Source organism: Enoplosus armatus, chromosome 21 (assembly GCF_043641665.1).
Source record: "Enoplosus armatus isolate fEnoArm2 chromosome 21, fEnoArm2.hap1, whole genome shotgun sequence".
Lineage (NCBI taxonomy): Eukaryota > Metazoa > Chordata > Actinopteri > Centrarchiformes > Enoplosidae > Enoplosus > Enoplosus armatus.
The window spans coordinates 9102927-9128808 of record NC_092200.1 but is presented as its reverse complement, the minus strand read 5'-3'; the positions used below and the strand labels follow the sequence as shown (position 1 = coordinate 9128808).

At 39.0% G+C, this 25882-nt stretch overlaps 1 protein-coding gene across 1 annotated transcript in view; it reads left to right on the top strand.

Annotated features, from left to right (window-relative positions):
* Positions 1-1344: 1344 nt before the first annotated feature.
* The window catches only part of vipr1b (vasoactive intestinal peptide receptor 1b), a 36486-nt gene continuing 11948 nt past the window's right edge, over positions 1345-25882 (top strand). The window contains exons 1-5 of the mRNA XM_070927782.1: positions 1345-1398; positions 8117-8207; positions 11400-11510; positions 22205-22305; positions 24511-24608. Coding sequence (XP_070783883.1) covers positions 1345-1398; positions 8117-8207; positions 11400-11510; positions 22205-22305; positions 24511-24608 — 455 coding nt within the window. The remainder of the gene's footprint in view (positions 1399-8116; positions 8208-11399; positions 11511-22204; positions 22306-24510; positions 24609-25882) is intronic.

Sequence of the window (25882 nt, the reverse complement as noted above, 5' to 3'; positions counted from 1 at the left end):
AGAGGGGTTGTAGAGGTGCTGCAAGGGCCTATAGATCATTTTGTATCCCTCCGTGTGACCCAATAAAGCCATCTTGTTGTCCCCTGTCACCACCTTTACTCAACTTTTCTTTGAGTTAAAGTCACATAATAGAAATTCACAGTTGAGCAAAGTCTTGGCCAACAGATGTGTCCACTCTATTTTCGATGTTTTGTTGATGACTGATCATGGATTTGCATGACATCTTATTTGTGATTACACTTTTCTCATCTTTATGCATTAGCAATTACAAGAGGATGCACCAGTGCAATTTGGGTAATGGAATTTTTATCATGCAAAGTAAGCAGCTGTTTCGTGGATTCCTCTCTGTAAATGTCTTAACCTTGCTTTACAAATCATTCAGCTTCATTCCCTCCTCCTCTCTGCCACTGACTGTCATTGTTGTCCATATCTCCAAACTATTCAAGAACTCAGGAAGGTTTAGGAAAATGTAGTTTGTTATCCATGATTATTTCATTTATCCAAAGATTTTTCACAAGACCATATGTGATGGATGTTTCAAGAAGAGCATGCCTTCAAGCCTGGAGTTTTTGCAGGTGTACAGTATGTCACCATTGCACTAATTATTGTACGTGATTATGACAGTACTGTGGTGATCCCTGAGGACACTGAGGCCATGTTCGTTGTAATTTTTTCCGGGAATTTGGGCGTTTTAGCAATCTGGGAGGAGTTTATATTCTACAGGTACCAGTTAGGCCACTAGTAGTGCGACGCATGTGCATGCACGATACAAACAAGCAAGCATGCGAGCGACACAGCACACCTACACTTTGATTGGAGCTCTTTTAATTACATCATCTCTTTGTGCCTTCTTCTTCTTCTGCTTTTAATGGCACCTGACTGGAGAATTAGCGCCATCTATTGCTTATCTCATAAAGTCGAGTTTTCTTTTGTAGACTTTCTGAAGATTCTATAAAAATTTGTACTAAATTTGGTTGTAAACTTGGTTAGTGACATCACAGAAGAGGAGTCACAGAGTTACCCAACAAGTAATTACTGGTGCTCCTACTTACAGCATGAGCTCCAGCAGCCTGACAGCCTTGTTAACAAACTGCCTCCCGCGGGACACGCGGTCTGGGGCTGTGAAGGTGGGGGTGGGCGGGTACAGTCGGATACAGCTCTCCTGCTGGAGGAGCGCACAGAGAGAAGCGCAGTCAGATGGGGCGGCAGCAGCGGTGTTGCGCACCTCACACATATGAACACACATAAACACACACAGCCTCGCTTTCTTCTCACACGCCTGAACAGATTTTACAAGGAGTTTTCCAATATCGAGGAGTTTTGAGTAACAAAACTAAAGACAGAATGGACGCTGCACAGCTCTTCTTTCTACTGCTGTTCCACGGATATCTGCCAAAAGTAAGTAGGCTATCCTTCACTTCAGCAATATTTCTTTTATTTCAAAAGGAAAACTGTCTTTTATGGTTTGTAGTGAAGTGTCAGTTCATTACTATAGTTTTATAGACATTAAAGCCACTTCTAACACTGCGCGCAGGAGGAGCCAGATGTAGATGAGTTTAGACATCATGATTCATCTTGTTGTATGCGGTAATGTCTGTGTTTTATGTGACGCTATTTATGACCGACAGTACATTTTGCTTGCTCCAAATCTATCTATCTATCTATCTATCTATCTATCTATCTATCTATCTATCTATCCATTGTAAAATGTGTTTTGTCCCTTAGTATTCATATTGATCTAGGCTACCTATCTTAACCACCTGAACTTGTTAAAAAATCAATATATTTCCCAGTGAATTTGAATAATCTGGCCATTTAACCTGTTTTACTCGCCATTTTACTTTTATTGTGTTCGAGGATGTCCTCAATTCATGGAGAACATCTCCTAAGACATCTGACTTGAAGAACTCAAAGAGACATATCAAAGAGTCAGTACCTGTGAAGGTGAAGTGTCACCTCCAAAACAGACAAGTGACATAAGAAGTCAAATCAATTCAAATAAGACTGTTCAGACTCAGGTCACATTGCCACAAACCAGATGTAAATAAATGACCACAAATAGTTTTTTTTCTATTCACATTGTCATTAAATGTGAGTCACTTTTTTTCTGTATTCCCTTTATGTCAAAGGGCTGTTTAATCTCCTGCTGTTTGTAGACTACTTGCTATGTGAATGATTACCATGCAATCAAACAAAGATCTCAATTTTAATCACAATCTGATAACTGGTTGATCAGAAGCATTAGTATAAAGTATATTTATATTATTACTTATATATATATATATATGATATGTATGATGTAATACACACACCACTGTAAATTAGTATCTGGTGACTGCAGCACATATACCATCCACTAAATTAGTACTGACATATCACAAACAGCAGGGTATGCCACTACTTTGAACATTTTTCTCCCATGAGAACATGAACAGTAATTTAACTTGACAAAATTCACAGTTTTTCAACATATTTTTCTCTGAAGATAATTTGAGTGAGCATTGCCACATGGTAATAAGTCACCTTTCAGTGTCATAGCGCTTGAGGGAACTGTGAAGTGTGCACATGAGGGTGCTAGATCCATAGGCTTGCCTGCATCTTTGATTTTATGATGTATCTTGGGAAATATATTTTCTTTTGAGTTCAGGCCAATCTGCATGAGCTTTAAACTGAAAATCCTCCACCTGGTTGCATGATAAGAAAATCCGTTCTCTAAGTTGCTTTGGGAGTTTGGTCTTTTCATTAGGCTTGTTAAGACCAAGTGTCATCTGCAGTTACGTCTTATAATTCAGAGAAGTTGTATCTCTATTAAGAAACGTCGGGAGTGCTCTGCTGCTGTTCCTCTCACTTCACACAACTCCTGACAGGGATTTACTCGTGCATCTTATCACTGACAGGAATCAGTGTAATTTCAGTGATCAGGAATGGCAATGCTTTTTTGGCACAATTTCAGAAACATGTGGAAGACAATCAAAAAAGAAGTCTGATTCCAAGAAGCTTAAGATTTTGGTCATTTGACTCTGAGCATGGCTGCCTTTAATGTTCGTCAGTGAAGCTCTTTCCAGGAAGAATAGACTGTGAACATCCAAGTGATTGTGAAAATGTCTTCCTCCTCACCTCTGACAACTCTCAGATGTCTGACCCCAAGACTTTTAAACATCAACCAGCTACATCATTTGTTGACATATTTTAGTGGCTCCTATAGGCACCAGCATGGAAAACATTTGACGGTTTGCCGTTGTGCTCCTGGTGTGCTACATTTATGTCCTTCCCGCAGTCCTAGATGGCTGCTTTACAATAACATACCCTGACATGTTTCATCAATATGTGGTGTTAAGGGGGAGTGCAGAAAATCCCATAAGTGGTTGAAAAGTGCATGTTAGTGGCTGGATGTCAGGTATCAGTTTAACACAATGCAGATGAGAAGGGGGGATAGGAGAGGAGTGTGGAGGGTGGGTGATAATGACTTCTCCTTCCTGCCTCTCTCCAAACATGAAACCACATGACAAAAGAAACTTTTTAAACAAATTAGCCTAATCGTTGATACCTTGATTAACATTTAAAGGAATAGTTTGACATTTTCGGAAATATGCTTATTCGCTTATTTTTTTTTTTTTTACCAAGAGTTAGATGAGAAGATCAATACCACTTTCATGTCTGTACATTATATATGAAGCAAGAGCTGCACGATTAGCTTACTGATTAGCCTACAGTAGCTTAGCGAAGACTGCAAGCAGGGGAAACAGCTAGCCTGGCTCACTCCAAAGTTCACTAACATCTAGCTCACTATTACATATAAATGAATATAAATATTATATTTTTACGGGGAGTTACGTGCTGGGTGTCCTTCCCAAGAACTCTTACCACTAGCTAGTTTCAAACTACTGATTTACTAAGTCACGTTGCATCATTAAAAGTTTCTTAGCTTGTAAACATTTTATTAAGCAGGTTCTAGCAAAGGTAAAAGCAATCAACTTTATAAACACAAAGTTAAGATAGCATCACAAGCTGTAACATAACTGCCAAAAATGACAGTTTAAGGAAGGTAAACAATATGAATTAACTGTCAATCCTTTGTAAATATAGACAATTATATATTTAATTTAGTAGGCCTAATGTGTAATCTCCACTTAGTAAATGTCAACTAGTGAGATTTATAGGTGCTGGTATATATATTTTTGGACTTTGGACAGAGCCAGGTGAGCTGTTTGACTTGAGAATGGCACTGAATGTCTCATCTAACTCTTGGTAAAAAAAAAACCCAAATAAAAGAATAAGAAAAAGTTTGACATTTCCCAAAATGTCAAACTAGTTACTTAAGACATTTGGAAGATGCTATTATCCAGGGAAATATGGCACACTTGTTGCACAAACTGGAAACGTGTCAAATCTTTAAATCTTGTCCAGTGCACACACTTTGCTTACTGGCTGATCAACCCCAAGTGAAACAGCATGAGGTGATGGCTGAAGAGGTACATGCATGAAGTAGATGTCACATTACTCTGCATTGTGAGGCCACCAACAGACACAAGCCTCTCCTTTCATTTTTGAGTCAGCTCTCTTTTCTCTAATTTTTTATTTGATCCTTTCCTTGTACTCAAACAAGGCAAGACCAGCGGCCATTTGAAATGACAACAATCACTAAAAACTTGAAGCAACAGTCTGGCAGCCCTCTTGATGAGCTCTGTGCTAACAAGCTAGCAAAGCTGGCAGGTATTTATGTGATGTTTTGCTCACGGAGACACTCAGTGTCTGTTTATGTCCCTAAGGCTTTGCAGAGGTCCACTTATCATCTGCATAGTCTGGAATTGGCATTTTGATTAATTGGCCACTCCAGCATCTCCATTGCTGTGCAAAGAGTAAATATTATAGGTAGCCCATGTTTTCAGCATCTCTAACTGGCAGGCACTTAATATTTGTCATCAGTATTTTGAGCTCAAGCATAAATCACTGCCAGGACCCTTCCCCTTGTCTCTTGTATCTTCAAAGATTAGGAAATGTACCCCACATTCAGCCACTCCCATAAATCACGTACTCTGATGATTATTTTGTTATCATTGGTCTCCCTCTTTGTGTGTTCTGGCTCTATTCACAATATACAGGGTTATACATGGACTAATAAACGACCTCCATGCAATGAAGAGAGCTTGATCCCAGCAGCCTACAGTACAAGTCCATGCACACATTCCAGTATTATGTCTGTTTCCCCCCTGCCGAGGGACTTTGTTCCCGTTTTTCTACTGTTAATGCAGAATTAATCGTTTTCGGGAAACATCAGGTTTGCTGCCACTGGTTTGCATTTCCAAAAAGCCAGAAGAAACAAAAACAACGCACCACTTTCATATCAAATTAGAATGGAAATCTGGGTTGTTAGCTTTTTTGTTTTGTAGTTCCTAGTAATTTTGAATGTTCCACTAGAAGCACAAAAGGTCTTTTTCACGAGTCATCACAGGAAAAGCACAAGTGTTACGAATAATATTAACAATGGCTCCTTTCTAATCAAGTGTCCCAGGAAGCCATGACAGTGTGACAATGAGTCAGACTGCACGAAAGCAGGAACCTAAAACTGAAGCAGCTAAATGGAACTGAGCCATCATTCATTTGATTATTTAAACCTGAGCTTTCCTACTGTGACAGTGTTAAAATGGTTTTTTTTGCCACTAGGGGCAGCAGATCAAGCTGAAAGTACAACATTGACATTGTATTGCCTCATACAGTTGATATGGCTAACGTGTTAGTAAACAATTTCTTATTTTCACATGCAGTAAACATGGAAAAACATGACAAATTCACTTCTCCCTGTTAGCTCTGTTTGTGGTCTCCACACCAACTCCTGAGGAATCAGGTTGCACACTAACATAACTCACTGAGAGACCAAGTTGTAGAATATAATATTCTGTTTTAAGCTCACTGTGATAACAAAGTGTTATCTTCCCCTCTGACGGGCTTTTGGACTCAAATCCTCTCTTAAGAGCTCCATTGTTACATTTACCGACAATCAATTTCATGCTAATCAAAAATAAGGTTAAATAAGGGTCTGACCAACATGAGATTTCCTCCTCCGTCCATGTTGCTGTGCACAGATGATGCTAGCAGTTTAATCTCCAGCCTCCCGGGCCAGGGCTGAGCATTACTTCAGGATATGTTGGATTTTCAGCTGTAATCGGTTGCAGGTGAAAACTCCTGTGAGCAAAGTTCTGTGGATTGTGATAGTGTCAGGACGACCTCACCCATGGGGGGAGAGAGTGAGTGAGGCAATGACTGAGTGCTCAGTGATGGCTGTGTGGAGAGGTGGTGGTAAAGAACATGGAGGTATTATATAGTTTGTACTGTATGTACTGCATTTCTGAGTCCTTTTTTTCATGAATGTTGTCCATCTAGAGGCCACGAAAGTCTGTGCTTGAACATGATACACATTATTGTTTTTGTTGACCTTGATGCAGTGTTGTTGTGATGCTTACGTGTCAGTAGCTCATGTGGCTGTGATTAAGAAACTTACAGCAGCACATAAGTATTTTAGTAAAGCAGTCTCCTTCACCTTTAGCCAAATCTTTGAAGCTCCTATGTGTAGTATTTAAAGGTCCCCTCCAGACATGTTTTAGGAACATATAGAAATACTCTGCTAGGAATAATAACTTGTGTCTGATGTGTTTTTTTTTACACAAAGTTGAATTACCTTGTTAGAATTTTTTTAAATGACATCTACTCAGTCAAAATCCATAATTGACAAATATGCAAATATTTTCCATTTCAAAAACTACTGGACACAAGATGTCTCCTTTTTACTGAGAAGTCCATCCTCAATCTATGTGCACTGGAGGTTTCAAACTTGTGGAAGTCGTATGTTGGATGATGATTGGCTTCCAAAGTAGTTGTGATGTTATGAAATGATGCTGGTATGTACATGTTTATGGTGAGCACAGAGAAACTTTATCAGATGAACGAGAAAACAGACTTCTAGTGTCAAACTCTGCACATACATCATTTGACAGAATGAAGCTCAAACATCCAAGTAAAGTAACAATTAGCAAAACAAAAAAAAATATCACACAAATTCCTACACATCTGGGATGACCCCCACAAATAGATATCACAAAGCACAGCAGGCCTGGTAGATGGTGATTACTTAGTCCTTGTTTAAATGATGAACACAGCTTACCTCTGAGTTTATTCTGCCACATTACATCATTACACTTCTATGCAGATGCTCAACAAGGCTGAGGGAAACATTAAGAACAGAAGCGTTGCTGTTGCTCCGAGAGGTGTCGTTTTGTGTTTGTCTTGTCTGACGTGAGCAGTGTACTTTACAACAGTGTCAGGTGAACTGGGAGCTCAGTTCTGCACTAAACAGGGGATTTGTGGGTGATTGATGAGGATAATTTTGCGTTTGACAGCTCCAGGGTGGTCAGGGCTTGTAAAAGAGAATATAAAGACATCTATAAGGAACAATTTGAGAATATGAGTTGTGTAAAGTGTAAATACATTTTGTGCTTTGTGCTGCATCACTTCTCTCGTTCTGACCTTTACTGCCTGAAGTCGCGTGAGCATTGTGGCTTTGGTAACAGGGTGCAGGGTGAAGCTCTTCCCGGGGAGTTCATGAATACACTCCGCCTCATGCCGACTGCTTCTCTCTCTTCTTCTATCTCTACTGACCTTCTCAAGCTCCTCACTGCTCGTCTTACACATTTTCATTGACCCACTGGCTCTCCACCAGCAGCTGTCAGCCCGCATTTTTCAGCCTTTGTTGACACAGATGAACAATCGCAGTAGATTACTCAGTGGCTCCCGTCTCCACTTCCTAATCCATTTTCATGATAGCATCTATTTGCCAGGGAGCTCTGTTTGGATTTCAGACGTAGAGAACATTTCTGTGTATTTACTGTATTATTAGCCGGGGGTTCATTCTAATAGGAAAACATTGCATGAGAGGCCATAGCTGCAGGAATGTGATGAAAGGAAATGTTAACTGAAATATTTACTAGCACATATTTACTGGAATGTAACCTGTCTACCGGCATTGACCTCACTGAATAGGAATTCTTTCCTGTTTAATTGCTGTGTGTTGGAAGCATATTCTATTCTTGACACCCATATGTGCTTTCTGCCTCTCCCACAGGTGTTATCGGTGCAGATGTGTGACGTGGTGAACGAGATCGAGCTGGAGAAAGAGCGCTGCGAGAATAGCACCTTTGGGAACGTCACTTCAGGTCATTCTCGAAAACACATTTTCCTCTCTCTGATTGTTTAGAGTGTGCAGGAGGCTATTCAGAGGAAATGGGAAACAGCATGAGTAAATAAATAAGGTAATACAGTGTGGGAGTCCATAGATAAAGCACTACTACAATCTCACTACTACACAGAAATACAGACCAGAGGTATTTCCAGAGACATAGTTGAATTATTCTGACTTTACCTCTTTCAAGGTAAAGGTGATCATGATTCAAGGAACCATATTGTGGTCAGAGTTGTAGGACGGCAACAGCCTTGAGAGAGTGATTCATTTGAGCATTTGAAAATCAACCAAAGTGGAGTATGTGTCTGACCCCAGTCAGCTGCTTTGTAGCTGTGGTTAAGTGTCCAAACCAGGAGAGAGTGTCTAACTCCAGTTTGAACTTCCCAGAACAGCATTTGAAGTTTGTATTTGCATTCCTGACAACATTTACAGTTATCTATACATAGTGTATAGCATATGATTGTAGGCCCGCAGGTGTTTTCACTTTTTGTGCCTAATTAGATATTTTCTCAGAACTGAGTGGGTGTGACTTATACAGATTTGGGGTGACCTCTGTCGTGTCCAAAGTCACTCCCATGGTAGCTCATACACTATTCCCTAATAGACACACAATAGTTCACTCTGTAACAGAGGTTTTCAAACTGTGCCACCCCAGAGGGGTTGCAAAGGGAGAGACCTTAAGGTACTTTAAATCCCTTACCGCCAGATTGCCGCAATTGGTTTCAAAATTTGTACTCCTTCTGGTGTAGTAATTCTTTCAAATCTGACAACACAGACATGACAGGCATATTTTTAGATTCAGTGTGACTTACACTTTCTGAGGATATCATTACCACGAATAGATGTCCTGAAATCCGCTTAGAAATCATAGAAAAAAAGAGGCTCCTCAGAGCTCCAGAGCTTTCCTGAGAACGTTAAGTTTTCTTCAGTATCAAAGTAATCCAGTGACAGTTGTCTGTACAGCTAACTAACTGACTCCGTGGCAAAACTCAATTTTGTCGGGGGAAGAATCATCATCATCATTTTGCCATTGACAGGTGTAGTATCGTACAAATATATTATGTAATACTCACATCTACAAAATGCAGAGCATTGCATTGTGGGATTGTTGGTAGAACGTAGTGCACATGCCATGGACACTACTTTTTTCATTTCATTGTAGGAATTGTTTGTGGGCACTTTAGTGCGTAAAGTTCACACTCTATACTTTAATAAATAGGGAGTGATTTCTGACACAGCCCTTAAGTGAATCCCAGCAAGGGTTCTCCACCCTCCACCCAACCTTTGGATAGAGGATAAAAAGACCTGTGTGAGTGTACAGGATCATTGAAGCTAACGAGGGTAGGATTTGGATATGACCTTAAAAGGTTAAAGCATAAAAATAACCATGAATGAAGTTATGATGGGGTTTTTGCCCAACACTGCTGCTCAAAGTCATGGAAATACTGCCTGACACAATGAAGTGAGAGTTGAACACCCTCAGGTTCACCCCTGTGTCTGTGGGAGTAAGTAAATATATAATGTACATACCGAGTCTGACCTCTACTCTGAATGAACAGGCCTCAGATAGTCAACAGTGTGAGATAGAATATGAATGTGGAGCTGGGTTAGAAAAATACATCCATGCCCTTCAATATGTGCACCAAATAGGCCTAAACTTTCTGCTCACTGAAGTATCTGGTTTGTCCTCCTTCCTATGACTTTAAGAGCACAGTGAAAAACTCATCTATATTAACTTTGTCAGTGCTGTCTCCATTTGGTGTAATTTTGATAAAAAATCACTACACGTACTGTACACACTGCATAGTGAACTGCGTGCGAGGAAACAGCATTGCTCCTTATCTCTGCAATGACTCTCATTTCTCTACTTCCCTATCTGCTTCCTCAACAGGAAGTTAGTGGAAGCTGCTCTCACAGGTCACGTCCCTAATAAATGAATTAGCAGTGTGTGCGTTTGTTAGAAGCCATACGTTCACAGTCCGTGGTTATGCAACATATTAAATACAGAGATTGTGCAGCAATGAAACAGAACAGGCATAAAAATGAATATCTCCTTACAGTTTGTGTATTCTGGTGTCCACCGCTAATGTAGCACTATACACACACAGATCATTGAGATCATTGTACAGACTTAAAGATGTCCCGTAGAAGCTGTATACACTCTAAAGTTTACAACTCTTTCAACAAGTTTATAACTGTGCTTCCATTGTTTTTAAGGTTCAAAAATGAAAAATCTATCTGTCTCAGAAATGGTCCATTGCTTGTGTTTTTGTTATTTCACACTTCTCTGAAGCTCAGGTGTCACAGACCTGTTCACAGCGCTGTTATCCTACAATATGCTTTCAGAGGGAAAGGTTGTGACTTTCATTTCAAACATAGACAAGAGTTTAAACAAAAGGATTAAAGTGCCCAATTGCAATGAACTGAAAAACTGGTGTGTGATTGAAATAATAATAAAGAAATCAAACTGGTCCCAACTGCAGACTGTCCTAATACATGGCATGTGTTTGCCCATGCCTCAGTATGTCAGAGTGGTTCAGGTTTCTCTTTTTAGCCACATGCTAGTGGAATCCAAAGGTAGCAAGATTGAGAATTAAGAGGACTAAAAGTTTAAAAATAAAATTAAAGAAAACAGAAGAAACAAGTTTTCTGAACTATTAAAATGTTGGGATGGAAATACAGCAGCATATGTTGGAAATTCAAGGACAAATACTATAGGGGCATTCATCTTCCAATGACAAACTACCTGATTGTGTATTGATTGTTATAAATCAATACAATAGATTTTTTCATATCTTTCCAGCCAGCCACCACAGATACGAGTGACTAAATGTGACTTCAGATTGGATTTAAAGCAGACGATTTCACCTGAGAGTCTTGTTCCTATGTTTGTTTTACTTGTGATGAAATGTTGGCAGCATTTAAAGAATATGATTTTATTTAATGAAGATGGATAAACTCAGAATGTATAATATAATATTCACCAACATACCTCTAATAACCTTTCTGTCTTTGAATTAAACTTAAATTGTACGCTGCAGTCGCTGCACAGCATTGATTGTGTCATTGGTGTCATGTTAAGCACATGATTTTGTCATTGTGGCATGTGTGTGTGTGTGTGTGTGTCACAATGAGTGATGTTAATGATCATGTCTCCTCCTGGCAGGTTGCCAAGGCATGTGGGATATCATCGCCTGTTGGCCGTCAGCCAGCGTCGGGGAGGTGGTTACAATAACCTGCCCCACTTACTTCAGTTACTTCAGTGACCAGCACAAAGGTAAACACATCCTCCTTCAGTTAATGCAAATACAACATGCGGAACAAATATAGCTGTTCAGCCTCAAAAATTTGTGTCATCATTTATTTATCAAAACTGGATAAATGTGCTGTAGTAGAATCATTTCCAATTTAGATTTTCAGCTTTTCCAACAACAGAACAAAATTATGTTCTTTAAGACTCATTAAAAATAATTTGAATATCTGTAATTTAGTCATGCTGTGTTCGTGTGTTAGTGCCCTACAGGTGTCCAAACAGGTGCTGTCATTTTGACATTAGCTCAGGGCTGGCCGACACATTTGTATATTTTCATTTATTCACATTTTCTCCAGCTGTGAGTGTTTAGATATTTGAAAAGTGTATTTGCATGCAGCCAAGCCTTTGGGTAGATACTGAAGATGAAATGTGTTGCTTGCATGCAAATGGTGTCGTCAGACTGGTGGTTTCACCATCACCTCCCGAGGACATCAGGAAAGTATTAGAAACCCTGCAGAAAGCCCAAGGCAAACAACTTTCATGAGCTTCATATAGAGTGTCATTACATCGTTGTTATTTACAAGATTTGTGCAAAATTCATAATTTCAAAGAGCAAGAGCAATAGACTGCCCTCCTACTCTTCTCTGCCAGTGCTTTAAACAGCAGCACCTTACAGACAATGCTCTGGAAAGACTTCATCCACACTAGTGTTGACCCTGTGAAGCTGTTTCAGATAGATATTTGGGGTTCTCTAGGTACCTCAAAGCCAGGATAAGAGTTCATCCAGGTTACTGTAAACAGTATGTAGCGTTTACATGAGCCAAATGAAAGAGCAGATTTAAGAAGCGCATGTAAACTCAGTCGCAGATTACTGTCAGGGTCTAAGAAAACAAGGAGGAATCCAGCTCATCCTTTAACCTTTATTTTGGAACCAGCACAGACAAAGAATTGGGAGGGAGAGAGGTGATTCACTAACCGAAGATAAGAAAGAGAAACATCACCAAATGTCTGCTTTTTGTTGAACGCTACCTTTTGTCTCTCTACCAGGAGTTTTACCAAGAATAGTCTTCTTAATGGTCCTACACTAAATGTCTTTCTGCAATCTTGCTTCTCGAATTCGGAGTCCTTTCTTTTTGGATGCCATTTGCTTTTTGTTTCAAAACCTTGTGTCCTTGTTTGTTGCTCTTGCTACGTGAACTTCTCCGCTGCCTGCCTCTGAGACAAAGTTGCACTATGAAAACTTTTACAACTACCTGACTCAACAAACAGCAACCTTTTTTCTTGATCAGTGTAACACAAAAGCCTCCATTCTTGACTCTGTAGTGAGTTAAAGAAAATCTGTTTTAATGATGAGTCGTTGCTGAATCACAGCTGCACTGCTCTCTATAGTGGGTGGAAACTTTGTTAGTAATACGACAGCAGATGACGTCTTTTGCTGCCTTGAAAACATTGTGATTGTGTTGGTGGTGATATACACTTAGTTTTTAAATGTTATTAATTGTGAGAACATGGTTGCTATGTTACTGATAAATGGCATTGCTGTGTTTCTTATAAATGGAGAATTAATTATTTTGTCTGTGGTGTTTTACATCAACCAGCAATGATTGGTTTGCCTTAGGGTCAAATTATTCAAGATCTTGTTCCACATGTTCTCTGCCTCTAAAGACAAAGGCCAAAGCAGCTTGAACAAGGGCTGTATCAAGGACAGCAATTCATTTAGCGGGTTGAGAGGATTTTTGGTTGATGAGCAGATGCCCACTGGAAAAGTTCAAAGCTTATTCGCTTTTTTGCAAAGAGATGGATTAGGAGATTGATATCACTCCCATGTCTGTATGCTAAATATGAGGTTATGAACCAGTTGCCAGGCAACCAGTGGAGACCAAGAAATAGTCCAGCACATAATCCCCCATAAAAGACTTTGGTTTTTGTTCAGATTAAACAAGATACGTGTTCATTAGTTTTGACCTTCTCATTATTCCTTATTTCCCAAAATGTCAAACTTTTACTTTAAACATGTCAAACACTGGTGAAATTTAATTAAATGAATCCATGTTTAAGTTTGACAAAAAGTTCAGTGCTGAATCCTGTTTGTCTCAACTTCATTCCAAAAAGCGTCCTGCAAAACTTAGACATGTCTTCATCCTCTCCTGTTATTTATTGTATAATTATATCGTTCATCAGTACATGTGGGGTTTAAAAGTGCTTTATACTATACTATACCCTGTTTGACCTCCAGACCTCTTGTGCCCTCCGTCATTAGACACCTGGCTGTTAGCAACCTTGTGGCTGCTACACTCTGAAACAAGCCTCGATCATATCTCAACTTTATTTTTTTTTTTTATATTTTCCAGCTTTTCAGAACTTTGAACTGTCTGGTTATATTTTTAGATATAGTTTCTGTTGGTAATACTATTCTGATGTTCTACGCATAGTGAGACTTCGATCAACCTAACTATAGTTTAATGAGGCTGAATCTATAGTCAGAGTTCATCACAACCATGAATATAAAGTTGTTTTTACTGTAAACTTGAATTGAATATTGGTTTATTAAATTAAACACACATCACAGCGCAGCAGACTGTGGTGCAGAACAGTTTTCTGTGATGCTGCCTGACCCAAACCTCTCCTTCAAACCTTTTTTCCCTCCTCTCAGAGAGTAATTTTCAGATCTCTGCTGATGGATATCCATTTCTTCTTTTCAACACCTTGGAGCTATTTCCCTCCAGCTTTTTACCTGCTCCTCTTGTGCCTCTGCATCTCTGGCCCAGCGAGTCAATGCTCATTCTTGCCCCCTGACTGAGAGATGTGAGGCTGACGGGGTTTTTACTGTTAGGTTTATAGATCACTGTGAAATATATACTGTACAGACCATATACTGACCCCCCCAATGAGATGAACGGGCACATTTGCAGAGAGCCTCACATTCATTTCGGACTCTTCAGTGTAAATGTCTGATTCCCCTCTCTGTGTTCATCCTTTTTTCCTTTATACTGTACATCTCTGTGTTAACATCTGCTGGTTCTCACAATTATTTCAAGACTGCACTTTTTTCCACCTCAATTTCTCCCTACGACCTTTGTCTCTCCTTCACAAAAGCAGCTGTTATTGTTTTTCCTTGAATCCGTTCTCCTCCTTTCACTTTGATCTTACTGTAAAAATGATGAATACATACTATGAACATACATACCATAAATTGACTGTAATCGCCTTTTTATTTGGTCAGTTTAAACTGCTTTAGTGTACAGCCTGCCTGCCTCCCTGTCCAACTGCTTTCTTGTTGAGAATTAGATGAGAAGATCGATACCACTCTCAAGTCTGACTAACATGTTAAATTTGGTTTGTTTCATCCATATGGAAAGATTTAGTTACAGTTTAGTTTCCCCTGTGTCCAGTCCTTATGCTAAGCTAAGCTAACAGGCTTCATATTTAGCATACAGTGAGAGTGGTATGACTATGTGTAAATCCAGATGACCTTGTAAGTTAGTCTCTAATTACTGCCACTGTCTCAGGACTAATAGGCTACACAGATGGCTGTGAGGAGAACAAGTTGATGCCTCGTTTTGGCTCTCAAACCTTTCATGCTCTGATCATTTGTCACAAAGTTTTCCAAAGTTTTTACTGCAACTCCTTTCCATAAATGTTTTGTCTTTTTTCATCCCAAAACCTCCCTTAAATCTGAAATGCTGCTGGTACATACCTACCTTTGCATATTCTGTGGGTGTAAAAAAAAAAAGCCAATCCATCACCTCTTGAACAGCCAGTAAAAGTGAAATACGGTCTATCTCCACTGAGCCATTTGTGCATGCTAACGTGTGAACTTTTTGTCCCCGTCTGGGAGTGTTACTGCACTCATACCGGCATTAGCACCTCAGAGAGTCAAACAGCAAATTAGAGACACGGGGAAATGTGACACTTCAAAGATGGAGGATGCACTTTAAACCCCACATGTACTGCTGGCAGCATGAAAGAGGCTGAGTTTAAAGCTGGTGGCAAAAATTTGAAAAATCTAGTGATGCTTTGAGTTGACTGAAAATAGACCACAACTGTTTTTTAAGAGCAGAATAATTGTTGAATATATCTTAGAATCAGCACTTAACAAATCTCCATTTCTCTCTTAAATATTTTGTATTATTTCTTGGAGCATGCTCAATTTCATCTTGGTTATCAGGGTTTGAGTTTTTAGTAAATTAAACAGTGATAATGATTTTGAGCAGAGATATACAGTATCAGTGTCAGTGAGGTCATTTGCCAAGCAGACACATTTACCACTCTAATATTCATTGTCGGTATATCTCAGCATAATACGCAATTTCGGCTTTAATAAGAACAACTGAGGTGGAGACATATTTTCATGTAATTGGGAACCCTGAGAGCTCCAAAACATTGGGCTGGACATTCACAGTGTTTCCTATTATTGAAGTAATTTGTTGTCTGACTCCTATTGCCCTGAGAATGAATACACAAATTAGTATTCACAGTCCTTAGACCTTTGTTTCCCACTGAGGCAGAACCGAATAATAGATGACAACTGCCTAGTTTGTTGTATATCAACTACAGTTGTGTATGGACAGTGGAACAACGATTTTATGTTCTGACAGTAAAGCAAAAATACTTTTTAGTAGAAACTAAGCAAATCTAAGTTTATATATATTATATCTGCATCTCCTCCTTTGTGATTGTTTTACCTTCAATATGGAAAATCAATAAGGAGTAATCTGAAAGGATTGCACACAAAAAAATCAAAGGTTCAGCAAAACCACGACTTAGTTAAGCCCTCTTGTGTTGTCTCAGGTACAAGCTAAAACACTTCCACACCCTCTCTTTTTTAACATGTTTTTACTGAATGCTTCTGTCTTGTGGGATCAGGGATAGACCTGCTGTCCTGCCCACCAAGATCATCACAGCCGCTGCTGCTCAGGAGTTAGCCATCCACCCACTGATGATGAACTCACACACACACACGGTGGAACTAAGTGAGAAAAATGTCAGCGGGGAGGATACACACCTATCGGTCGAGCTGTGGCATATTTTGAGATTCTCTAGTTTTTGTGTCCTTGCTATGACCTTGTCTCTCTTGTCAACACTTTTACAATCATATCAATGTATTATTTTGTAATGATAAGTTTCAGGGTCAACTGAAATAATTTTACATGCATTTATTCCAGACGTAAACATGTACAAATGTGCTTTTAACATGTTGCACTACTGATCCAATACACTAAAACATACATGGAGTTTAAGAAACAATAAGTTTTCATGTGGTGAATTATTTATTATTTCTGTGCCATTTTACAACTGTGGATGTTTTTCTTTCCAGTCGTGTGTGTTAGAGTGTTAGACTGCTCAGCTGAGCAGACATCACAGCAATTAAACTTTCATCGTGAGAGCTGACTACGGCTGCTCGTCCGAGCGATTATACACTTTGCATCTGCAATCATAGTATTGGTCTGATACAGAGGTGTTTTGTGTCAACATTTATGTTGGAAGAAACTGACAAGGACAAAAATAATGCAGCTTATCTCCTACATACTTCTTACATTTTTCTTTAAACTTCTGTTAATTTTTGTCCCTCTGTTAAGAAAGTTCATCTCCTACACTACCAACTGTCAACGTGGTTTAACCTTGACTTCAAACTTACTCTAACCTCAACCAAGTACTTTTATTATCCTGAACCAAATCAAACCTCTTTTCTGACATGCCTGGCGGTCAGATGGTTGTGTGAGTTTTGTTCCTGAATGGCTGTGTCAGGTGTAGTGGGAGCAGACTCTAAAGTAAAGCTGTGGAATCTGAAAATGAGTTTCTCTGAGCTTAGAGGACACAAACTGTATATTTAAGGCTTCATCATGAAGGTGATGAAATAGTCATAAGGAGATTGGTATCAGTTAATTGAATGAGTGCTGTGTGAATTTCTGGAAAGTTACTGCAAAAACAAACTGCTTCGTAAAATCTCAATAATGGAAAAGGGGACTCAGTGAAGGTTGGATGACATATACTGCATGCAAACACAGCAGGAATTTACCTTCAAACTCAAGGCGGATATAATGAGACGGAAACAGCTTGAGATAAACTCCTCTGGAGAGACATGGAGACTGAGACTGTAGCTCCGACAAATCTCTCTAAATCCACAACTTCAAAAACAAAAGTTAAACTCTTCTGTTCACCTAGTTTAGCTCCCTCATTCTTCCTTTCTGACTTACTTTCTCAACCCAAACTGATGGCAGGTTGATATGTCTACTGAGCTTTCACTTTCTTGATATTTCCAGGTTAAGAGGACATTAAAAAGTCTGACTGATCTATCCATCAATATGCATCAGTATATCATTCACGTAGTCATCTGTAAAATTATGACCATAATATTTGACCTCACTGCTTCTTCACACTTCACAGTAAGTAAGTAACATAGAGCTCAAGGAATATTTATTTGTAGTCGTTTCAGCCCCAAAACAACGTTGTTTTGGTGCCTAAACCTTACTAAGCCTTAACCATAGCAGCGTCACATCATGATATGGATTGATTTTTATTTTCCATTGATTTGTAACAGTTTTGTGATTCCCTGACTTTATCTCTAGCACCCCCATGAGGTTAATTTCTCCAGAACAATTGGTTGGATTGTCATGCAATGCAGTAGTTGTTCATGTCACCATCAGGATGACTTTCTATCACCTTTTGCTCAAGCACCATCATCAGATCAAAACTTTAATTTGTCCAATTCTTTGGTTTATGACCAAATGCCTGCAAAACTAATGGCATTCCCATCAGCCCCAGTTGTACTTTGTGTTTAGTGGTAGTTAGCAAATGTTAGCATGAGCTAACACTCTAATGGTGAACATAGGAAACAAACGCTAAACATGAGCTCATGCTGGCATTTAGCTCAAAGCTCTGCTGTGTCTGAGTACAGCCTCACAGAGCCGCTAGCATGGCTGTAGACTCTTAATCCTCTAGCTGTATCCTTTCAGCATTACTGCTGAGGAAAAGATCAAAATATCTCTTGAGTTTTCAAGGTAATTAGAATTGTTTTCCTAATTTTACAGTAAAATTACTTATTTTATATATATCTCACGTGGGCAATAATGGAAATCTATCTGTCAGAAAACCTATTAGGGAAAACTGTATATTAGATATCTGAGATATTTGTATTCCAGCACTGAGTTTCCAGGTAGACAGAGACAAATACCTGATAAACAAAAATCAATATGCAACAGAACTCAAGAAAGCTGTTTCCATTCAGGTGCAACACTGTGTCAGAAAACTTTTATGTATCTATTGCAATAAGAAGCCAAATCAGAAAACAGGCCATCATCATATATCTAATCAACCTGAATCATGAGGGATTTGGGGGCAATCTGCGTCTCTGAGCACTGCTGGATATGTTTCACTCAATCAACTGAATGATTTTCTACAGAGATGACCAGAAAAAAACAAACTGTGTTTATAGTCAGAGACGAGGAAATATAGTGATTTACAGCAGGAATTACCTGCGTTTTATTTAACCGTAAGTCTTGTTGTAAATGACCAGCTGAGTACGCTCCCTGTGTGAAAAGAAAGGTTGTCTCAGGTGATCATGACCCAGCTTCGTGGGGCCATCTTTTTTTCTATGAATGGCTCGACGCTGTGGTCAATGACGGTGCTCCACTTACGTTTTGTCACACACAAGAAAATGTCGTGACAGCTGCTTGCATCAGGAGCTGCATCATCCAGGACATCATCCTGACGAAAGCGTTCCCCCTGCATGAGAATTCACAGATTAAGCTGTTAGTGGTGGTAATGGGACGTTCAGAGGTGGCAGTCTGTGAGCTTCTCTTCTTCTCTGGCTTTTGTGGATCCTCTCTGACTGTGTGAAGAAAAACAAATCTTATATCAACAGTATGTGAGCTGTAGAACAAAGAGTTTTTTTAATAGCAGTTTTCTGACACAGTTTTCTTACTTGCTGTTACATCCAAAAGTACCAATCCCATTTCTTAAATACAAGTTGAATTGATTTCCTGACTCTGTAAATATAACCAAAACACAGGGACTCAAGCGTCTCTCTTTCTCTGTTGTTTCCACAGTAAAAGTTTGCCTCAACACATTGTCAAAACATCTAAAACTACAGATGCATATCTCCCCCACAAGAATATATGGGGGATGGCTCTTTCATAACATTTAGATAATGTTTTAATTTGTTTAGCAGAACAAAATAAAAGCGTATAAACCTGTGAGAAAGATTGTGGTCTGAAAACAGTAAAAGAAAAAGAAAACAAATCCATTAATTGGTAGTTATTATGATCATGTTATTGATCATCCGTGAAGATTTAAAAAGGAATATGAAATGTTTAAATACCACGCTAGAAACACATTTTTGGGAAATTTACTAGACATTGTTTACATTTTTATTTGATATAATAATTATCAATTTATGTAATTATATCCCTGACAGATATGTCGGCAAGCCAACTGATTTTATATTATCACAGATATGTCGGTGTCAATGTACATGTTGCCTGATACGTAACAATAACTTGCAGTTCAGAAACATAAAAGTTATATTTAAGGTAATTAAGTTACAGTGTTTCCAGTTTGACGCTGACAACTTCATTTTTCAAGTCCCTCTCAGTAAATATCTTGGACACGATTCTTTACAGTAATTTACATTGTTTATGTTTTTTTTGAAAAAGGCCAATATATAGTTGTTGGAAAACTCAAATATTGAAACTGGTACGGGCATCTAAAATTCAATTCATGGGTCAGGCTCTAATCTTACAGAGCTGTAAAGGGCGAAGGCAAGGAACGTTTATTTATATAGCACCATTCTGACACAAGGCAATTCAAAGTGCTTTACAGAGGCGTAGAAATATACTAGAAATAAGACATTAAAATTGCATTTAAAAGACAATAAATACAAAAGCAGGCAAATATATAGTTACAGAAACAAGTCATGTATCTAATTTATTGGAAAGCCATAGTAAACAATAATGTTTTAAGCCCACAGTTTTATCAGACCTCAGGTATTCAGGAAGCTTATTCCGCAGGTGGGGAGCATAAAAACTGAAAGCTGCTTCACCTTAAGAAGGCGAAGAAGAAGGCTGGCAGGACTGCATGATGCAGAGACACGCTGCTCTATACATGAAAACAAAGCAACACCTTGCGAAGGAAGAGCTTTGACAATTCGACAATGTGTAAAACTGTAAAAGCTGTTACAATATTCAGTCTGTGAAATAACCTTGAGTCCAGGTGAAGCCCTTTCAGATGCTTTGCTGCCATTCTGCAATGTTCTGCAATGCAGCAATAAATCTGCTAAAAAGACTGCGAGCTTAACACCCAGACTACAAATGAGTCCACGGGCCTGAAGGATGACTTCACATCTACATTAGTCAGTGTTTGCAGTCAGGATCTTTAGGAAGATTCAGCCCATGCCTTCCTGCAGCACCACTTCTGAAAAGTTTTTTGGTGACAGGAGAGGAATGTGGAGGATTTGGTTTAATGAGACTGATGCTGTGTGTGTGTGTGTGTGTGTGTGTGTGTGTGTGTGTGTGTGTGTGTGTGTGTGTGTGGAGCAAACTTACACATCCATGAAAATGTGTTTGGTTAATAGAGGAATGGATTGAGGAAAATAAGAGAGAAAATAAGGGGGAATTCATCCCAGCATGATGCTCAAATACAGCCGCAGTAGCGGCGATATAACATTTGACATTTCAATCACATGACCTCTCCCTGACTGAGCAGCATTTCTTGATACCACCCTCCCGCTGCACATGCTTCCCTCCAAAGCTCATTACCTGCATATGACACCATTTGGGTGCAATAGGCTACGTTTACACGCACAGAGCGACTTGGCTGTTGGTCACATTGTGGTTAAGGTCTCATTTGTGTTAAGCTGTTTACATGAACCTCTGATTCCCCCCGCAAATGAATAAACCATGAATAAAATCCCATGAATAAACCAAATAACAGACTGTTTCTGGTGCTCCTCTCACAGAGCCTGCAATTAAGTACGAACCTTGATGTTCTTACAGTAATGCATCGTTAATCATATCTTTCTGATTTTTTGTGACCAATTTTTGATTCAATTTAACATCTTCATGTAAGCAATCTACAAAAGAATCAAAAGAATTGATTCGTCCTCCTTGTATTGCCTCGTTTAGTCAGGAAAGAAAATATTAAAACAAAAGTTGGATATAAAGGACAAAAAGGTAAAATATGAGCATGAAATCAACCAAAGCGGTGATTAGTTTTCTCACCACAATGTAATTGGGAAAACAAATTAGTACTATGTAAGAGTAATTTCTACTGTAGGAAACAACCAGCTTTACACAACACTAATTTACCAGAGTTACGAAATTTAAAACATCATGATCTGGACATGTTTGTATTTCCTCATATGACGTGGAAATATATTAATTCCTCATATGACGTGGAACATGTTAATCTTCATTTGTGGTTGGTTGAGTGACAAGATTGGGGATCAGAATGTCAATATCTGTAACAGCCAAGTGCCTCTCTGCAGGCACAGGTAATGCACAAGTCAATTATGGCTCACATTAGTTGGAGAGTCATACAGTTGTTTGAGGATTTCTAGTTTTTTAGCAGTGACCCAACAAGCCAGCACTTAAGGTCACTGACTGTCACTGTATGTCTCACAGCAAGTACATGGACCAATTTAAAACTCATCTGGTGAGCAGATAAAAGAGAAATCTTCTTCCTGGGTGGCTTTCACCTCTTTATGTCTTCTCTGTTTCCAGGTAACCTCTCTAAAACCTGCACAGCAGACGGCTGGACTGAGATGCATCCTTTTGACATCGCCGTGAACTGTGGATACAATCTCAACAGCACCAGCGATGATGTGAGCAAACTGTTGCCGTCTATAGGATCCAGTGGTCCCATAGTGAATGAACTCAGCAGCACAAACCATCTCAAGAGCCAGTGGGCAGTAAGAATTAGATTAGAACATCTTTTCTTTTCTCTGTGGGTGGGCGCTGTCGGCTCTATGAGGAAAATAGTTATATTGATTGTTGGTTTCACAACTCCAGTGTTTGACTCGTATTTGTTCTATGCCTTCATCCATTTACAAGTAACACAACTGAATGTACAGAATAAAATGTGTTTTGCTCCTGCTTTTATTTTATTTTATTTTATTTTTTTGTCACTCCTATTATTATTCTTTGTCTTACGTCGATTTGGTGGATAATCATGCTCTAAGTTCTCATAATTCTTTGGGGGATATAAACAGGAAGTACAATGTTGCCATGGAGTCAGTTAGTTAGCTTTGAGCTACAACTTGAGCCCTGTGTTTTTAGCCTATATGTGTTTACATTTTGGCAAATTGGCACAATTTAAAGTATGCTGAATTAGCTATTAGCAGTTCTTGTGTGCAATGTACTCATGGATGTACAGACAACTGTCACTGGATTACTTTGATACTGAAGAAAACGTGATGATTCTCAAGAAAGTTCTGTAGTTTAAGGAGCCTCTTTTTATATGGGTCGTAAGTGGATTTATGGACGTTTATACATGATAATAATATCCTTGGAAAGTGTAATCACATTGAATCTAAAAATATTTGTATCATGTCTGTGTGGTCAGATATGACTGAGTTATGACTCCTGGGGAGGCACGCCTCAGAGCTAATTCCTCCACTATGTTCACCAGTTAGACGCTTTCGAGTCAGGATATAATTGGTTGGTTGGTACTGCGAGCAACTCATTTCACACTGCACATAGTCTTAATCCAGTGTTATAAAATTATATATTGATATTGATATAATATTGAAAATATTGATTATAGCCACTTAAACCCACAGACAAGAGCGATATTAAGCACATTTCAAAAATGTTGAACTAGTCCATTAAGCTCTTATATAAAGAATTTGTGACCTCAAAAGCAAAAATACTCACACAACTACATTCAAAGTGAATATACCAATAAGGCAACATCCTTCATTGTTTGCTGAAGCAGCCACATGTCTTTGAAGCACGACACACTTGATTTTCATTGACAAGGCCGGGCCAGTTAGTAATTCCTGCCTCTATTATCAGGCATTATGAGTCATAAGAGGTTATGCATGTTGCCTTCAGGGTACGGAAGGGAATAAATACATCAAATGTTAGTCTTATTCAGTTTAGTTTGAACGCAGAGAGAACTGATCTTGTCTGTGTTGACGAAGCAAGAGCAAGGTGAAGAGTGGATGTGCTCTGCAGGCAGGGTGGTAAAAGCTTTCTTGGTGGGCACTCTGCTCCTCTGTGAGTCACAGAGGCGGCCTCATTAGTATGCCACATAGGAAGTCAGGAGGGACCCGGCTGGTGAAGTGTACTCTAAAAGGAATTCGATGTCCGTCTTTTAGATGCATACTTGATACTGCCGTGTGCCACAGGATGCAGAGCTCTTAATCTCATTTTCATCAAGTACAAAACATACAGTGCCATGGCAGCAACATAGTGAAGCTACTCTGAAAGGCTTCTGCCGCCAGTCAAATCCAGTATGCTATTACAACATATTAGACGACAACAACCGTCAGTCCAAAAGATTGTGGTACATTCATTACAATTCAAAGAGATCAAGAAAGAAGTGGTGCTATCCTTAGCACTAATTTATAGTGCTATATAAAGTACATACTTTATATACCATTAGCTAGTTTAATGTGTAAAATTAATTTTATTTTATAACCTCATAGTGTGTTTTTTAATGTAAACTCCTCATACGTGAAGTATCTACAGTAGTATTTATAGCTGTCAAATAAATGTAGTGGAGTATAAAGTACAATATGTGCCTCTGAAATGTAGTGGAGTGCAAGCATTAAGTAGCATAGCATGGAAACAGTCGTGTAGAGTACAGATACTTTAAAATTGTACTTAAGTACAGTACTCAAGTTGGGAAGCACCACTTTAGATAGCAGTAGAGGACTTCTTAAAACTAATAATGGAAACAAATCCAATATTTTTTTTTCAAATAGTTAATGTATCTTTCGTCTGTCGTATACTTCATCAGCTCTTTTAACTTTTTATGTTTCATTCACTCTGACTTGTATTGATGTTGTCGTTTTTTTCTTCAGGGCAAGTTTTTCTGGCAGGTGAAGATTGGCTACACCATTGGCCACAGTGTGTCCCTCATATCTCTTACCACAGCCATTGTGATCCTCTGCATCTTCAGGTGCGCAGAAACACAGTGAGACACACTCACCACACGACTGCTCATTTGAATGTTTCGACCAGAGCTCAGCTGTTTTTCTCTTGACAGCAGTTGTGTTGCTGTTGACTTTCATGATAACTCCTGATAGATAAACCTGTTCCCTGGCCTCATGTGGTCAGTTGTTTAGAAAAAGGATAAAAGGATAGAATAAAGAAGAAAAAGAACAAAAGCAGTGAATGCTGCAGGAGCCTTGTGTGGAGCATCAGCATGAGCATTTTACCATAAAGCACATAGACATTATTCCTGCTGGCCGATATGATACAGACAACATTTCAGTGCCACACGTCAAACACTTTGAACTGGGATTTGATAACATCCGATCAGTGCAGTTCCACACCCCGGCAGAAATGGAGGGCTTATGTTAAACTATGAAAGACAAGAAGAAAGATACAAATACTTTCTGAATGAAACAAATTGTCAATCAAACTTGATGATCCTTTCATCCATTTCAGTGTCTTGACCTTTTGATGTGCAGCGCTTTGGAGATTATACATCCAAGTATGGGGGGATTAAAGAGGCTGATATGTTTGCTATTTGACAAGTCAGGGATTGATTGTAAACTCAAAGACAATCACAGTTTTGATGTCAAGAATGACTGAGATCACAGCTTTAGATTGCAAATGCTTTACCCTAAAGGACAATGAATAGACAATATACATGTGCATGACTCACACGATACTGTACACTTCTTCCAGAAAAGCTAAGTTCCTTTATTGGATGCCATTTCTCTACCTCAGCTGTACAAGCTTGAACTTTTAACACCCAAGAATGTTTCAAGTAGATGGATGGTCTCCATTTATTCTTTTGTACTGCATTTTGTCACCGAACACACTGTAAATAAGCTATTTACTATGTTGCAAAAGTCCCCACAAGAGCACACCAGCTGTGAAATCATTCTTCTTGTTTTGTGTGCTCACTTTGTCTCCTTGAATTCATAGCCAAAGTAATGGGATGCAACAAGTATTTTCTTTACATTCTCTGTACTGTATATCCACTAATTCCTGCTCAGGAAACACTTTTTTATCCTGTTGCTTTTTCATGTGTCTCCTATTTAGTGTGTCCCTACCACTACACTGTGTAACACCGAGTTAGTCACTGATCAGAGCTACTTTTCATGTTTTCCACAAAGGCACCGGCACCAGGTGTGAAAATGTGTCTACCTGAGAGTTTTGTTCACCCTCATGCATCCAGTGTCACAAGGCAGGCCAAGGTCAGGATGATGGAAAAAAAAAAAA